General features: G+C 39.2%; 3 protein-coding genes across 5 annotated transcripts; 2 read left to right on the plus strand and 1 right to left on the minus strand.

The window, feature by feature from the left end:
* The first annotated feature begins 1859 nt into the window (after positions 1 to 1859).
* Positions 1860 to 9607, plus strand: cilk1 (ciliogenesis associated kinase 1). 2 transcript variants are annotated; one of them, XM_028603366.1, is made up of 14 exons: positions 1860 to 2403; positions 3454 to 3719; positions 3800 to 3854; positions 5091 to 5212; positions 5327 to 5406; positions 5507 to 5639; positions 5728 to 5899; positions 6119 to 6286; positions 6380 to 6760; positions 7139 to 7347; positions 7539 to 7681; positions 8368 to 8484; positions 8594 to 8701; positions 8847 to 9607. In XM_028603366.1, exons 2-14 carry the CDS (start codon positions 3619 to 3621, stop codon positions 8996 to 8998), a joined length of 1941 nt encoding a protein of 646 aa, XP_028459167.1. In that variant the 5' UTR covers positions 1860 to 2403; positions 3454 to 3618; the 3' UTR covers positions 8999 to 9607. The 2 variants fall into 2 exon arrangements, with proteins under 2 accessions (XP_028459167.1, XP_028459169.1); XM_028603368.1 differs by lacking the exons at positions 1860 to 2403; positions 3454 to 3719; positions 3800 to 3854; positions 5091 to 5212 and having other exon boundaries at positions 5336 to 5408; positions 5508 to 5639.
* Positions 9608 to 11169: 1562 nt separating this feature from the next.
* Positions 11170 to 13133, plus strand: gsta.1 (glutathione S-transferase, alpha tandem duplicate 1). The gene is made up of 7 exons (XM_028603385.1): positions 11170 to 11259; positions 11361 to 11487; positions 11593 to 11644; positions 11898 to 12030; positions 12141 to 12270; positions 12473 to 12598; positions 12773 to 13133. Exons 2-7 carry the CDS (start codon positions 11401 to 11403, stop codon positions 12908 to 12910), a joined length of 666 nt encoding a protein of 221 aa, XP_028459186.1. The 5' UTR covers positions 11170 to 11259; positions 11361 to 11400; the 3' UTR covers positions 12911 to 13133.
* Positions 13134 to 13327: 194 nt separating this feature from the next.
* Positions 13328 to 16963, minus strand: tmem14a (transmembrane protein 14A). Of its 2 annotated transcripts, none has more exons than XM_028603388.1 (5): positions 16882 to 16963; positions 16368 to 16450; positions 14096 to 14197; positions 13917 to 14004; positions 13328 to 13810 (listed from the first exon to the last, which is right to left on the minus strand). In XM_028603388.1, the coding sequence occupies exons 2-5, from the start codon at positions 16441 to 16443 to the stop codon at positions 13768 to 13770; spliced, it is 309 nt and encodes a 102-aa protein (XP_028459189.1). In that variant the 5' UTR covers positions 16444 to 16450; positions 16882 to 16963; the 3' UTR covers positions 13328 to 13767. The 2 variants fall into 2 exon arrangements, with proteins under 2 accessions (XP_028459189.1, XP_028459188.1); XM_028603387.1 differs by having other exon boundaries at positions 16842 to 16943.
* Between the last annotated feature and the right edge of the window lie 559 nt (positions 16964 to 17522).

A 17522-nucleotide genomic window follows, 5' to 3' on the forward strand; every position in this document is an offset into this window, starting at 1 on the left:
CACACTGCGTTACTGCTATCAAAACGTGTGACCGTATCTAAATACTTTACACAATTGTTGGTAAAGCTATCTAAATGTGACATATACAGTGTTATTCCTAATCACAGAATCTAATCTGCTTCATAGTTACGGTGTTGAGTCTTCTATCTGGATTTGGTAGTTCCATAGCTCAGCTTCACAAGTAGGCTGTTTCCCCTTGTTTCTATTAATTATACATCACTGGAATTATTGTCACCAAGCTGATAGTCGTATGCTACTGCATATATCACACGCTGCACAGCATGGCCACCACCAGCTGCTCATTCGCACTGTTGACTCCGATGTTGTGGTCTTAACTGTGTTTGCCATAAGTCAACTACCAGCTAGATGTGAACTGTGGGTAGCATTCGGAACTGGCAAGAGCTTTCGCTACCTGGCAGCCAACCAAATAGCTGCATGCCTTGGACCAGAGATGGCATGTGCTCTTCCAATGTTTCATGCTTTGACAGGTTGCAACACTGTATCCGTCTTTGCTGGACATGGAAAGAACGCAACATCAACATGGAAGTCACTGCTGGACTGACAGATGCACAACTGATGCTGGCAAATGCACCAAAGGAGATCCCAGATGATGCAATGAACATTATTGAGAGGTTTGTCGTATTATTTTTGACAGAACCAGCACCTGCACCAAGGTGAACCTTGCAAGAGGGAAGCTCTTTCCACAGACATGTAGCAAATCCCACCTACCCATGCTGCTCTGGTGGAACATGTCAAGAGAGCAGTCTACCAGGGTGCTCACATCTTGGGGACAAGACTGATACCAGACTCTGTGCTGCCATCACCAACTAACTGGGGGTGGGTGAAGCCAGAAGTAATGTACAGCTCCACTGGACGACGTTGCCACAAGCATCAAAATCATGCCACAAGCTTATCTCTTGTGGCTGCAGAAAGCGCTGCAGGTGCAAGAAGGCTGCAGGACTGGCTGTAGTGGCTGTAATTCTCTATATAAAAGCATCCAAAGAGCACCATGTGATGGGACCTTTAAGTAGCATAGTTAATGGCTTCAGTACATTCACTGAAAAGTGTTACATGGCCTATGTTAACTGCACTAACTATTGCTTGCTTTAATCCAGATATAACTATACATTATTGCATTTTTTATTATTATTTATTAATCACTTTTATTGTAAAAAAACAACAACAAATTTGTCACTTAAAATTGTATGTAAATCATATTTGTGGGGTTGAAAACATGGCGATTGCCAGTAACCACTGTCAGCCATGGTCATTATATGGTCATAATAATCTGCAGTGGCCCAATATCCATATATCTTCTAAACATATTGTGCTATAGTCCCAATTTTGGTGCTTTTATCACAAAATGAACAATGGGTTAGATATGCCACCCCACTATATGGAGTATTTTAGTTAAGGATCTAATAATGATCTAATAGGCTGTTTAACAGTGAAAGATCTTCGATCTTCCCCATCTTCTTCAATCTTTGACTTTGGATTACTAAGTACATTTTACTCATATTTGTTTAGTTTTACTCATAGACTGTATATTAACAGTCGATGATTTTACTCAGGCCTAAGTACATATTGCAACGCAGAAGGTATTTCTCCATTGTGTTATTTCGTCTGAGCATTTCCTCCACCACTGGTGTGCGTGTGTTTGTGTACACCTTAAAAACATGTTTGGACAGAATAAAACAGGTTTGGGCGGACCGTTTGCTTCACTTTAAGACGGAAATTTGAACAGAGAAGAAGAATGCTATACAAGAGCATACATAGGGGGATACTTCCGGTTTTGCTTTGCCCCAAAAAATCGTTCTCGTTTTTTTATGCAATTTCTTTTAATAGCGTCATTTCAGTGTTATGAACTATACTTACAATGGCATTTACGTCTCACGACTATGCATTAAGATTGCTTATGAGTTTGGGAATCACTGTTCTGTATTTATTTTAATATCACCTGTTTGCAGCGTGGTACTGTAACGTTCGGTTTCTGTCTGCATAAACAAAGTGCAGACTAAAAGAAGGGAAAAAAGAAAAGAAAAAGCTTTTACATAGCCTCCGACTTCATATGCTGCAGGCATTAAAGGTGTGCAGACGTTGGAGATCGGGATGCAGTGACGTATTCCATCTCGTTTTGTGTATCTTTGCAGACGGAGGTGAGCTGTGATTTGTTGTGACCGCAAACTGTTTTACAGCAACGCGAGATTTTGATGAGCTCTATGACGAAAGGGCCTCGATGAAATGTATTTATGTTGTGTGTTGGACACACTGGATGCGGTTATCTGTCTTCTAACGGTGGCATCAACTGATCAGTCCGTTAAGCCTTTTGTTGAACATCGACTACTAGTGATTGACTAACGTTACTAATGCTCGGTCATGTGTTGTCGATTTGACATGAGGATGGTGAGTGTTGTCTGCTGCTTCTCGTTTTGTTTTAAATTGGGAGATCATTCAGTCTAAACAGGCCAGTTTGTTTTCTCTGTAGCGCTATAATGGTGTTGACAGCAGCACCACAAAGCAAGCACAAGCTAGCGTTAGTTGTACCACGTTTGCTACCATTAATGCCTAGAGATGATAACTGATTACGGTCGTATACTAGCTAACATTACTCAAAGGATCACTTCGGCAATTTCTAATCTCTTCCTAATCTCTATCGAAATGCATATATTTGACACACTTGGTAGTATATAAACTGTTTCACTTGTCAGTCAACACTTGAAGTTAATCCAGACATGTATAATTTTTCACTGAAATATTTTTTTTCTTCCTCAAAAAAGTTCCATTACATCAATGGTAAAAAATGGGTTTGCCTGAAACTCAGATTTAAGTTGAGCACAGAGAAGCTCAAACATCCAAGTGTGGTAACAATAAGCACTACACATTTTTAGTGTTTAGTTTTCTATAATATACCAAACAGTGGTGTCCTTATCCCAAATCATTTATTTAATGTTGCAGGCAGATTAAACGGTGATACTGAAAACCAGGAAAATTGTGCTTCTTAATTAATCAGCAGGTCTACATAGCTAGGATTGGGAGAATGAATGGAGCCTGCCCGCGCAATACAACATCTAATTGTGCATAGTTTGCAATGGTTTGCATACGAGTATCCATTACATGTAGTAGCTTACAGTACACTTAAATGTAGTGAGGCAGTCCATGATTTGCACCACTGTTAATCGATATGTGCAATAATACTGATATATCAGCATATATTGTGGATGATGCATACCAAGAATTTCAATACATCATTGTCAAAGATTTGTTTTAAGGTAGCTTAGAAACAGTGTCTCCATCATATACAGTGTTTCCCAACCATTAATTGTCCCACGTAGTAGTTAGCTTGTGATCAGTTGGCCAAGTCATGTCCTACTTGGCTTATAAAGGGCCACGTACGTAGCAATTCTTAAAGCTACTTAACTAACATCCGTTTTTGTTCATCCCTCTCTTTCTCAGCCAGAGGGAGGCACGTCCATGACACCATGAGTCCTCCAACTCTGCCCGTGGTCTTCTGCTGTTGTCACAGGAAAATCTGGTTGCATTCAGCAGCAGACAGCAAACACATCTCAATTTTCCACCCAATTATTATCTTGCCCCGGATGCAATGGAAGGACAAGCATAATGAATAGATACACTACCATCAGACAGCTCGGGGATGGCACCTACGGCTCAGTCATCCTCGGTCGCAGTCTAGAGTCAGGAGAGCTAGTTGCCATAAAGAAGTGAGTATCTGGACAATTGTGTGTGTTTGCAATTTGATATGATTTCCAACAAGTTAGTTAATAGGAGAAATATTTTTCAGAATGAAAAGAAAATTCTACTCCTGGGAAGAATGCATGAACCTTCGTGAAGTCAAGGTGAGTTTATCTTTACTATGTTAGTTTCACACATTTGAAAAGCAAAGCAGAATTATGGAAAAATCAACCCAAAATCACCATTTTTGTACATCAATATAGAATTTAAGCAATTTAGAGGTGCGGTTGCATCTTTGATTTGGAAGAGACTGGTCCATATTTACTGATCAAGTCAATGTTAAATAGTATGTGCCCAAATTAATGAACTGTTGTACGCATTTGCTGCAACTGATCTCTCATTAAAGGTGCTGTAGGTAGGATTGCGAAGATCCAGGACTTAGCCAAAAAATTTGAACATCGACAACTTCTCAGTCCCTCCCCCCTTTCCGCTAAAGCCCAAAACGGTCTCCTAAGCCCCTCCCCCCACAAGGGAGAATTAATGTGTGTGCATGAGCAGTGATTGACACGCAGTTAGTTTCATAAATATGTACATATCTCAAACATCAAATAAATATGACATGTAATACTAAATGTTACACATGCCATCAGCTGTTTTGATGCTGCAGTGACCAGATAAGCCACATTTTAGTGCCACACCCTGTGACTTTCTGTTTGGGTTGATTTTTCACTTTTTTTGTAGAATAGAGAAAAAACTTCATGATAACTTGATGATATGGTTAATATACAGTAATATATTTTTAGTTTTCAAATATGCTTTGTTTTCACACCAATTCAGTATGTTGCTGTCTAAATTTCCTCACAGCTCAAAGTCACACACCAGCTCTAAGAGTTGCAGGTGATTCTTGTGTGCTGTTGGTTTTGAGCTCTGGTTCCCATCCCTGGCCTACACACCCCTTTCCTAGAGCTTGACCTTAACGCAGCAAAACATGTGTAGAACACACTGGTCTTTACTCCTGATAATTACAGCATGTCCCACCATACAATCTCAAATCCCATTACAGCTTTTACCCCCCTTACTAAAATTTAGCATGGTTAAACCTTTATAATTCAAGTGCATGGGAAAAGTTTCTTTTTCTCCATCCTGCTGTCTATTTTTGCTTTCCAAATTGTAAGAATAAATCTCATCTTTGCAGCATTTACCCCCAAACTCCATTGTGTTCTTACACTAGCCATGATTTAACATGAAGGTTTTGTTTCATCATAGTTGTAGTTGAATGTGCTGCAGTGACATGTGTGTTTTGTCCAGCATGGTTAGATTGACTTTTTATTTCTTCTACACATTTTTTGTGAATGTATTCCACATTATTCTTTCATTATTGGTTTCCTTTATTCTTTCAGTCTTTAAAGAAACTCAACCATGCTAATGTGATCAAACTTAAGGAGGTCATTCGAGAAAATGATCACTTGTACTTCATATTTGAGTACATGAAGGAAAATCTATATCAGCTAATGAAAGACAGGTGCGTATAGTTGTTACTTGTTTCATCATTAATGCCACATTTAAAACTGTATTTTATAAATGCTTACAATTTCTCAACCGTTTGAGTTTTCTAACTGTTAGTTTCTTGCTGCAGGACTCGATTGTTTCCTGAATCTGCTGTAAGAAATATTATGTTTCAGATACTACAGGGGCTTGCGTTCATTCATAAACATGGTACGTCTGTTTACGACTCCGGGATGCTAAATTAGATATGTCACTTTTGACATTTTGTACCAATTGGGTCAAGGCGGTCATGCAATGTGTCTTTGGTTAGGTTTTTTTCACAGGGACATGAAACCTGAGAATCTTCTGTGCATGGGCCCAGAGCTGGTGAAAATAGCGGACTTTGGGCTCGCCCGGGAAATCAGATCACGACCACCATACACAGACTACGTCTCGACCAGATGGTAAGTTTAAACTTAAAGAGTAAACATGATGCATTGTGTTTAATAGTTCAGCACACTCAAGTCTGAGTACCCTCTCTTTTTGGACCAGGTACAGAGCCCCAGAGGTGCTCCTCAGATCCACATCCTACAGTTCACCCATAGACCAGTGGGCAATTGGCTGCATCATGGCAGAGCTTTATACCCTCAGGCCTCTTTTCCCAGGCTCCAGTGAAGTAGATACCATATTCAAAGTTTGCCAAGTCTTGGGTACGCCAAAGAAGGTAATGTTTTCCAAACGCGTACGGCAGAATTAAAAGGGCACCGTATTTGTCATTCCTCGTTAGACCTGTGTAGCGTGTGTGTTAATATTTTTTTCAGTTACCATTCTGCTACTGCTACTACTGTTACATTGTACAATAAAATACAATAAAAACATTTTTTCTTTTGTTAAATATGATGTTATTTGAATGCGTAAGATGACCTGTGTCTTCTCCCTCTAGAATGATTGGCCGGAGGCATACCATCTTGCAAGTGCAATGAATTTCCGTTGGCCTCAGTGTGTTCCCAGTAATCTGAAGACACTGATCCCAAATGCCAGTCCGGAAGCCATTCATCTGATGACAGACCTGCTCCAGTGGGATCCCAAGAAGAGACCAGCTTCTGCCCAGGTAGTGTCTGGCCTACACTTCCTGACCTCCTCATAGCTGAACATACAGAATGAAAGCTGATGTTGATTTGTTCAAATCTTGATGTCTTTACAGGCTCTGAGGTACTCTTACTTCCATGTGGGCCAGGCTTTGGGCACTCCTCAGCAGATCCTGGAGCAGGGCAGACCTCAGCCAGGCTTTGTGCCGCCGCAGGCTCGTTTACAGTCACAACAGACGCTGCAGCAGCAACCCCTGCTGCTTAAGCCTGTTCCTCCCTCCCAGCCTCCACCTCCCAACCAACACTGCACCCCCCCCAGGCCTCTCCAGCAGATCCAGCCCTCCCCTGTATCTGCAGCTGCCCAGGCGGCAGTGTATCAACGGCACACAGAGCTGGTGCGAGAGCAGCAACCGAAGCACACCCTGAAGCAGGAACAGACCGGAGGAACACCACAGAGCCATCTTCCTTATATTGTTGATAAGAGTCTCCAGAGCAAGGTGAGGTGTGAAACATTATGTGTGTGTATTTACTATATACAGTATCTGTTACTATTATTAGTTCTCCTGAATTGCATGTATTCCATCTTTATGTCTTCCAGTGGATAAATAAATGAATGAAGCCTTTACATATAAATGTAGATGTTAAACCTTGGGCTATAAACCTGCTGTACATCCCTAAAAATGGCTGATTGATGTAAACATGTAATCTATTGTTTACATCAAGTGGTTCCTTACTTTGCTGGTCTTCACTTTGTAGATTGGTTCCATCAAAGGGAGGCTGACAGCCAGAATCTGCCATAATAACTTGTTTCTTCGAAAACAGGAATTGTGGAAAATATTCCTCACATGCATGCATGCTTGATGTTGTGCTTTTAGCAAACAAGACAGGAGTCAGATAAAGCAAACCTACTGAGCTATCAGTTGAAACCTAAAGGAGGGCGGCGGCGCTGGGGCCACGGCACAGGACACCTTAAGGGAGAAGACTGGGACGAATATGAGCAAACCGATCTGACATCCATAAGTATTCTTGGAAAAAGTAACTTCTCCACAGAGAAGTCGAGGCAGGGCGAGGATGCAATGAGCAGGTGAGGCTATGAGCTCTCATCAGATGGTAACTTTTAGCAGGGGCAGAATCAGTGCCATCTGCACTGTAATCATGTGCAAACAAAATGTGCAAAAAGGCAACCCAACACAAGATCTGTAGCCATACATCACTGTTAATACAAGGAGGTAACTCGCACTACATTTGTCTCATTGAATGCCCTCTGTCTTTCAGATATGGAAATGTTCTGGATTTCAGTCGACCCCGTGAAAAGGAAGATGCACCTTTAAACCTGAACAAAAGTACAGCCTACCAGGAGCCATTGAGAACTGCTTCTGCCAAACAACATTACTTGAGGCAGTCAAGATATTTACCTGGTAATATTCTCTTGAGTAAAGTAGATGTTAGTAGGACTGAGGGTAGTCTTTAGTCAAATCCGTGTCTACAGGTGTTTTCACACCTAACCTGGTTCAGTTTGATTCAAATCAACTCTGGTTTGATTGACAGTTTGGTTTCAGTACATTTGTGGTGTTAATGAATATCACATCAACCACAGGATTTTGTAAGACTAGATGTGTGTTTGCAGGAATTAAGAAAGCTAAACTACTATTAAATCCATCTTTTGGCTATGAACTGTCAAGAAAGTGATCTCATAGGCAATCATTATACGTGATGTACAATGTATTTAAATGCTAATAATTTATTAAAGTTATTAAAACTAATCTATTTTTTGGCAGTAATGGTAAAAGACGTCTCTTTTTCATCCTAATATTCCTAAAATGATGCCCAGTTGCAGCCAGGAAGCCAGGACTAACGATGCTCATGATCAGTTATTTCTCTTTTGTGACAACAAAGAACATAAATAAACACATCAGGTCCAGTAAAGTACAGAATGACCTGTCATTCACCATCATTTTTACAGCCAGTGTGAACATGAACCTGACCAGAACAAAATTTTTCCCTTGGTCCTTCTTTTTTTCTGACTGTGACTTGTGTTTATCTTCTTCCTAAAAAAAAAAATAAAAAAAAATGTATCTTTATAATCTCTTACTGTCTCCTTCAGGCATTGGCACAAAGAAGAACGTAGCCATAAATGCCAGTAAAGACTCGAATGGAAGCCATCTTTGGGGCAACAGTAGTATTCCATTTGGAGGGACTCTGCCAAGCAGAGGCGCTCACGGTAATCCCCCAGGACATCTTTTAACTTCACTGTAATCAACTGTAAAGCAATTTGTTGGTATCACTAGGTTCAAATGAATGGATTTTTTTTTTTAACTTTAAACTATCAGGTACAAATACAATCCCAGGTGGATACATGCCGTCGTTTTACAAAAAAGACATTGGTTCTGCCGGTCACAGAGGGCATCAGGGTCCTTCAGTGGAATCAACCGCATCAAGTGAGGATGCATTTCAGAGATTAAAACTTTCTGTAATATTCAGCTATTTATATGTTAATTTATCTAAACTTTTATAGTGCCCAGCCACCTATCAATGCCTTTTTAAAAACCTTCAAACAAACCTGTTGTTGTGATGTTATTTCAGATTATGCAACATGGCAGTCTGGCCGGAGTCCGATGAACACCTCTACCAACATGCCGTTGGCCAACAAGAGCACCCCTGGTCTGCTGCCTCGCCCACCGGTACAGCCTATCCACGGCCGAACAGACTGGTCTGCCAAATATGGACACCGCTAGTGCCCTGCCTGGAGCTCTGATCTGTGCTCCTAAGAACTCTTTCACCTCCAAAGAGTAGGCCTAGTTGTTTTATAATCAGAATCTGTACATACATCTTACACAGCAATAATTTTGTTTTTCATTATGTGTACTATGGATGTTGTGAGTTGTAAAATATCTTCTGTGTATATTTAAATGCAACCGGCCAAAACCAGTGTTTTATTTTGTATTTCTGTAACATAACTACTGTCCTACAGAGGTTACAACTTCAGTTTTGTATCAGATTTATCACGTAATGTTCACCAACCTGTACACATAATATGCATATTATAATTTTATTAAAAACTACACTGTGACTAGTGTTTTTTTGTTTTTGGCTACAACTAATTATTTGCCACAGGACAGTTAAGTCTTTTTTGTTTTATGATGGTCGACTTGTCCGTTAACTATTTGTGCATTGTATGTTTTTAATGAAATTCAAGGCTGTGCTTTGATATCAGTAAAATGAATACAATGCAAGTGTACTGTACAAATCTTATTTAGTTAACATGTTTAACCCTTTGGCCAAAGTGAGTGTGATTATTAAATTGCCAGTTATTGAGTATTATTAAACTTTTGACTGGGTACCAACATGTTCAACTTGTGTAATTTTTTTCATGAAACACTTGAAATGGATCAGCTGACTGCAGGCCCTACATTTTTTTTATTACTTATCAGTCCATTTTCTGCACCAGGGTGAGCACATCAGCCCTGGTAGATGCTGGCCAGCTAGATTAATCTGCTAGAGATTAATCTGTCAGCAGTAGCTCACTGTAACTGTTAATATTACATACATGTGTATGTATGTATGTGTAGCCACAAGTCAAAGGAGAGAAAAAAGGAAACATTCATGGCACACCAACATTATGTTAATTGTTAACTTTCCATTTGCTACATAGCACCATCTACAGGGGTTCCAGTTAAATAGAGGGCACAGATACACAGTGTAAGAAGTGATAAACATATCAGCGGTTTAAATTGTGACAAACTAATAAAGCAGTGGTGGAATGTAACTAAGTACATTTACTCAAGTACTGTACTGTACTTAATTGCAAATTTGAGGTACTTGTTCTTTATTTGAGGATGCCCCATTGCCCATGCTATGCAACTTTATACTTCTACTCCACTACATCTCAGAGGCAAATATAGTACTTTTTACTCCACTACATTTGTCTGACTGCTTTAATTGCTTTTCAAATGACAGTTTTTCATCCCCATTCTGTCCAGTGTAAACAATGTTTGAATGTTGGTGATAAACTGAAGTATTCCTTTATGTGCTGACGGTAGCAATATCACAGTATAAAATTATTCATGCATTCCAAATCTTACTTAAAAGTGTATGTAAAAGTACATAGAGCATTAGCATTAAAAATATACTTACAGTACCAAAGGTAAAAGTATACATTATGCAGAATGTTCCATTACATACATACTTTTTTTTGTTAATCTGAATCAGCAAAGTATCTAATGTTATCACAAAACTGTAGTGGAGTAGAAGTATAAACACATACTTCAAAATTACTTGAGTACGTACGTATTTCTACGGTCAAATTGAAAAAGGAAGGCAGACTGCCACGTGCAGCGCCTCATTTGGATGTGCCTGACGCTTTCTTTGGAGCTTAACTTCCCTACGTTTCTCCTACAAATGGGCCTTGAGCTTGTTTGGAGGTTCTAGCAGGGGAGCGCAGCTACTGGTACACCGAAGGATGGACGTCCGCCGGGGGAACCATCGTCCTCTTCCACCGAGCGCGGGGCTTCGGGAGGGACACACATGGAGCGGTGAGGGAGGAAGGGGACACCCGCCTAGCCAGCCAGATCAGCCGAATAAACCCTAGCGATCAATGGGGTGACAGATGTCGCAGCCAGATCGCCCTCACATCCGAAAATATATTGTGAGGCGTGGGGTTTATAATACGCAGTACAATACAACCCTTAACTATCACGGTGTCAAATATCTACTATATCTATGTTTATATTACATAGTAGTACACGTAACAATCTTGTCATATTTCTAACTTGTAAACTACGTTGATACTTCGAAATTTTCACCTCAAAATTATTAAACGAACACGGTCAGTGAGTATTTTTCCCATGATGTCTAGCGGCAACATGTTAATTAGACATGATTCTGTTGGCCAGAACTAACCAATCAGAGACTTCGGATGTTTCCCATTCTTTATACTTTCTAGCTACGTGTGCTGACTTCACCCTGACTTCTCCAAGGCAGCTGGGCCGCTGTTTAGGTAGCTATAACACCAACGAAATATTAACTCAGTTTTGGTAACGTAACGTGCATTAGAATTCAGTTTTATGTGCTATTTAATCTGTCTCTTTTTAATTTTAGAGAGTTAACGTTAACGTTACACTTCAAAAATACTATAGCCATGGCTGGGAAAGTTATGCTGCACTACTTCAATGGGAGAGGGAAAATGGAGTCAATCCGTTGGCTTTTGACAGTTGCAGAGGTCGAGGTAAGCGATGTGTGTGATGATATTAATCTGAAGCTAGGCTGTCTTTCAAGAACCTCAAATTTCCTGAATGTGCTGTGAATGTGCTATGTAATCTCGTGTTCACAGTTTGATGAGATCTATCTGACAACTCGTGAGCAGTATGAAAAACTCCTGAGTGGTAAGTTGGTTTTCAAAACGTTGTTTACAAGCTAAAATAAACCAAGTCACGTTTTTACTTTTTCAATTTGTTTATCTGTTAACGTCAACCGATGATGCACCCTGGGTGTGACGTTCTTATACTGTCTATGGGTGAGACGGACTTTGTGAGGTGAAGATCTTAAACGTAACATTGTGACCTGTTAATCTTTAAATTAATGTTTACCACATGGGTGTGGCGCTCTGCATTACCTGCTGCTGTGTTTCCTCTGCAGATGGAGCTCTCATGTTTCAACAGGTTCCTATGGTGGAGATCGATGGCATGAAGCTTGTTCAGACAAAAGCAATCTTGAATTACATCGCAGAGAAGTACAATCTTCATGGAAAAGATCTCAAAGACCGTGTCATGTAGGGTCCATTTCTTTATGTATTATATTATTATGAATTATATTAAGTGTATTTTAGGACATGATTTTAGTGGATGAACGTGTCACAGTAGGCCATGTGCTTTTCCTCAGGATCAACATGTATTCAGAGGGAATATTTGACCTCATGGAAATGATAATGATGTTGCCCTTCAAAGCAGATGCAAAACTGGAACCCATTAAAAGTAAAGCAAAGGACCGCTACCTTCCTGTGTTTGAAAAGGTACCACCATGCTTACTGTACATATTATATGAAATGGTGTGGTCTAATAACTGATGCATCTTGTTTAAAAACCACTAGATTGAAAATGGACCTGTTGATGATTAAATATGATAACTAAATCAGAATCAGAATTGCGCAAACAAACAAGGAATTTGACTCCGGTTAACATACATATATTGTATGTCTTTGACAAAAATTCCAGGCGCTGTCTGGGCCCATATACCTGGTGGGAGGTAAGCTAAGCTGTGCAGACGTGCAGCTGCTTGAATGCACCCTGATGTTGGAGGAGAAATTTCCTGAAATCCTTGGCGAGTTTCCCAACGTCAAGGTAAATGTGTAAAAGTGACATACTGTATAAGGCTGAATATACAAAAGGAACAAAAACAACAGAAAAAAATCTAACTTGTTCCTATGAAATCCCAGTATACTGTTAGTAATCATAAGAAAATACACACCAATTACTGAATGCTCTGTTTAAGGATAACTTTTGTTTTTCCTCCAGGCTTTCCAGGGTAGGATGACTCAGATTCCTGCCATCAGCAGGTTCCTGCTGCCAGGCAGCAAGAGAAAGCCACAGCCAGATGAAACCTATGTGAAGACCATCATGGAGGTGTTCAAAATTAACATTCCATTGTCATAAACTCTGTACATTCCTCACATAGGAAGTGGGAGTTATTAATTATGCAAACACAGCATGTAAAACATGTGGATCAATTATATTTGCTGGTTTATGTTGAGGTGATTACTGCACTATCCATCAAAAAGCATGTCAGGAATCTATGTAATCCTTCATAACATCACATAGGTGTATTCAATGTGAAGATTGTACTAAATAAATTGTTCACTTTTGACCAAAATTTTGAGAAGCTGCTTTGTTTTTGTTTTGTGTTAATTCAATGACAGAATTTGGATTATCTCCACACAAAAAGAAAACCATTTAAGGATCATATTTGTTTATTTAGTTTTGCTATTGTTACAAAAATCAAACATTTACTTCATTTTTAAAGGTTACAACATACAGTAGCATGTCAACGGGCAATAATAACGTTTTGTTAACTTGGCCTATTTATTTTTTTTAGTAAATTGAATATTTATGATTACTAACGTTGATAGTAGTAGCAGCCTGCAAAACTGAAGATTTAGTGTATATACGGTAAACGCCCTGCCATCACACACAATTGCACCCACAAAGCTCACGTACATAATTGTTAATCTCAAATCATGAGATTGACATTCATGCACGTGCTTATATACAAAATCAAAAACAGTTTTATGTTTCAAAGAACAGATTTACTGCAATAAGATTAGAAGTTAATCTTTAATCTGTTAAACACCCACTGGTAGCTTTTGCAAACTTTTTGGTCACATGAAAGTTAAGTTCCCATACAAAACAGAGGGCTTGTTCTTGTACGGTAACTGGGAATGCTGTTTCCTTTAAAACAAGGCTGGTTCATTGAGAGACGAGAGCCCTCAGTCTGGACATTGTTATTCCTCCAGTCACACCATGAAGAGTAGTAACAGTCGGAACACCATCAACAAACTGTAAGAAAGAGATAGCAAATCAAAGTTTATTACAACAAGTGTGTTATAAACCATGTGTTTTTCTCAATAAACTTTACTGCATGTTGACCAAGTTCGACTCTGACCTTAGCCCTGACATAAGGCCAGCAGGCAGGAATTTTCCAGATTTCTTGTATCTCGTTCCCATCACGAATGAGAGGACTCCCGAGGTAACTGAAAGAAAGAAAACATCATGAAAATACCAATTCTCTGACTCACAAACTGCTGAAAATCAGTATATTAGGATGAGCTTAGCCACACTCACTCAATAAGACCTTGATGTCTTTTGGGTCATTAGAGATGTTGTATGCACCATAAGCGGAGAACCAACCAAAAACTAAACCAGCCATCAGGGACATCACGCTGCCTACAATGACACAGAGACACATGATGATAATCAGGATGCACATATGAACGGAATTTTTGTTCATTTTCGTCTTCTTTTGTCTTGAGCCTAGAGTAAGTGTTGTGAATAGGTTGTATTCCATTCTGGGAAAACAAAACAAAGCAACAATTTGTATCATAAAATGTAACACTGTTTTCCTTCTTGAAGAGCTATCTGTGTAAACCAACCTTGAACCAATCCTCCTCTCCTAGGGAGTCTTATCTATCGACTCTCACGTCATCTAGGTCAACGGAGCGATTGTTAGAAAATGTATATATCCTTGTGTGTTTTATTAACCCTTGTGATGTCTTCCCATCAATCTTTTTTTCGACGCCTTTTTTTCACAGTTTGTTTTTGCTTTTTCCAACGTTTTAAATTGTTAACTTTTTCTTCTACAAATTTTCAGCGCTTATTTCTACGTCCCATTTTTTCTGATATAAAACAAAAATTGAAAACGGGTCAATTTGACCCAAAGTCAACACAAAGGTGCCCTGACATACAAAACCGTTTTTCCTTGTATTTTTTGAATGTTGTTTTTTTGATGTTATGTTCATATGTGTTTGTGTTATGTGGTGAATGTGAAAATGAACTGCTAGCTCCTCTGTCAGCTCTAGCCACTGAACAGAAATAGGCGGAGAAATCAGGCCAATTACAAAAGCTGGTCAGTCTGACATCATGTTGCCTGAGCTCATTGTAAACGCAGTACCAAATGCTTAACGATCCACAAGGAGTGCAGCAAGAGGTGACTGCATTGTTCCGTTGAGGAAAAGTGCATTCAGCCAAACAGCTTTTGCAGTCAGGGCTGCTCGTGAATGGAACCTTATTCCAACTCATATTAGGAATTTTAAAACTTATGTTTCTTTTAAATTTAACTTAAAGAAGTGGCTAACAGGTAATCAGGACTGTCAACGTTACATGTAGTTATAACATCTTGCTTGTCTTTCCTGTCCTGCCCGTTTGTGTCCCTTGTGCTATGCCTATGAGATTGTTGGACTGACCAACTGTTTTTGTTTATATGCTTGATCATTTCTTTTTATATTTATAGTCAATTTTACTTGTATTGGACTAAACTTCTATGTACTATTATAATCCTTTTATCTTTTTAGGTGTGACATTGTACGATCTGTCCAGGGACAGCAGATGTAAAATAGCCTTTTGGCTAATTCTGTAACACTGTACATTTTTTGTATGTATTATTAGTGTGCATTGTCCCTGTTAAATAAACCTGAAATAAATAAAATAAAATAAATAAATTACTATTCATGAGCTCACCCAGTTGTGCAGGGTAAAAGAATGCAGACAGCCAGGCTCTCACTGGCTAGCTGTTAGCCAATCAGATTCAAACAGCTTAGCTTGTTGAATATTAATGAGAAATGGCCAAAATCAAGCTGAGTCTTCCTGTAGAGTCAACTTTCTATACCAAACTTGAATGGCTTGAAACAAGGTAACCAAGGCATTTTTTTCCACAAAAAAATGTTACAGAGTCCATGGTAGAACTTCAGACATCACCACAAAGTAATGAAATACGTTTGGCAGGTCGCCTTTAAACCTTTAGAACATTGTGAACTGAACCCTGCATTGTTCTCCGAGCTCGCCACTGTATCAACTCACAGAGGTCAAGCCAATTAGATGATAGGATTCAAATCACAAAACAATCGTGATCGGATCGGACAGCGAGGAACAACCAACAAACCCAGATCAGAGGACCTCTGAGACCTGCTGATGTAGGGCTGCAGAAGCTCTTCCAAAAGGCTCCAACACAAGGATCTTGAACTGGATTCTAAATTTGACAGGAAGCCCGTATAAAGAAATCAATATTGGAGTAACATGAGACATTTTGGAGGACTTGTTCAAAAGCTTAGCAGCACTTGTCTTCATTTCTGCAATTCATGGAAGTCTTCCTAAGCCAGGTGATACGAGAATTGCAGTAAGACAGGAGGGAATTAATGGATGAATAATCCTATCCAACTCAGCTGGGGACACAGTGGACCTGAGTTTAGCAATGTTGCTCAGCTGGTAGAAGCAGGAGCCAACCAAACAATTGACATGCTGGTCAAGACTCAAAGCCTGGTCCATTAAAACACCTAGATTACAGAGGGTAGGTTTAACAGAAGAGGATAGAGAGCCAAGACTTTCAAAAATATCTTTCAACCTTTTCTCTTGTATCCAATAAATCCTCCAATGGCAATGGCTGCAGCATAGCCAAATCCAATCCAGTCCACTGCCATCACAAAGCTGTAAACAGAAGTACAGGTTGTCAGGTGTGTTTGGTATTCATGTTAAATAGCTAAGCTTACCAAAAAAATCTAAGATAATTCAATTCTTAAACTGAAGCAAATCTTAAATCAATTTAGTAACCACCAATGAACAGCCTAGCTGTAAACTTTTTAGCACGACAATACTTTTAGTATGTTAGTACTTTAACCCCTGTGATCTATCCGGAAGATCTCTAGGTGTCGCTGTGAGACCTTTAGTGGTTAAAACATAAAATGACAACAGAGGAAGCGTAAAAAGAAACAGCCCTACGCCCTACACGCATATTATATTACAATGTACGTTTAAGTAAGCATTGTTATCAAATTATCATTATACATTAATTTAATTCGTCTTGGGAAATATTACATACCTCGAGGCCAAACAAATGAGCAGCAGCACTTAAACGTTACCTTCAATCTGTGACTGTGCTTCCTTGTTACAAATCGTTATACGCATGCGCCATTTAGTTCGGACTGTGTTCGCTGACATTTGATAACGTGGGAATGTAGTATTTCGGAAGATGAATCGTTTTTCTTTGGTTTCCAATTTAAAAAAAAAAAAATCTTATTGAAGTTTTGTACATAGTACCCTCCTGACCATACGAGCTATATAGAAGAAAGAAATGTAATCTAAGAAATAAATATAATGAAAAACAAGATAAGAAAAACATGTTATAATAACAATATATAACCATTTTACCACATTTTTTACCATTTCTTTTTGGCCTGAAATCTGGGAGTGTATTGTTTTGCTTACCATCTCAGAAGGTATGGTCCTATTTTTGAATACTGAAAACTCTCAAATAAATGATTTTCTCTTGGGTACATATCACATTCAAAAAGACAGAATTCTTCAGTTTTCAACCAAAAACCTTCTATAATTGTATCTGTAGGGATTGTCAGACCCACTTTGGTGTGTGAAAAGTAGCTACATAGATACTGGTTGATCCCTTTGGCTTATTTAGATAAAGCTGCCATATGCAGTCTGCTGTGTCCACTGTACTTAATGAGGACATGGAGGCATTAAGGTACACAATGCACAGAAGGCAGTA

Source organism: Perca flavescens, chromosome 17 (genome assembly GCF_004354835.1).
Source record: "Perca flavescens isolate YP-PL-M2 chromosome 17, PFLA_1.0, whole genome shotgun sequence".
NCBI lineage: Eukaryota > Metazoa > Chordata > Actinopteri > Perciformes > Percidae > Perca > Perca flavescens.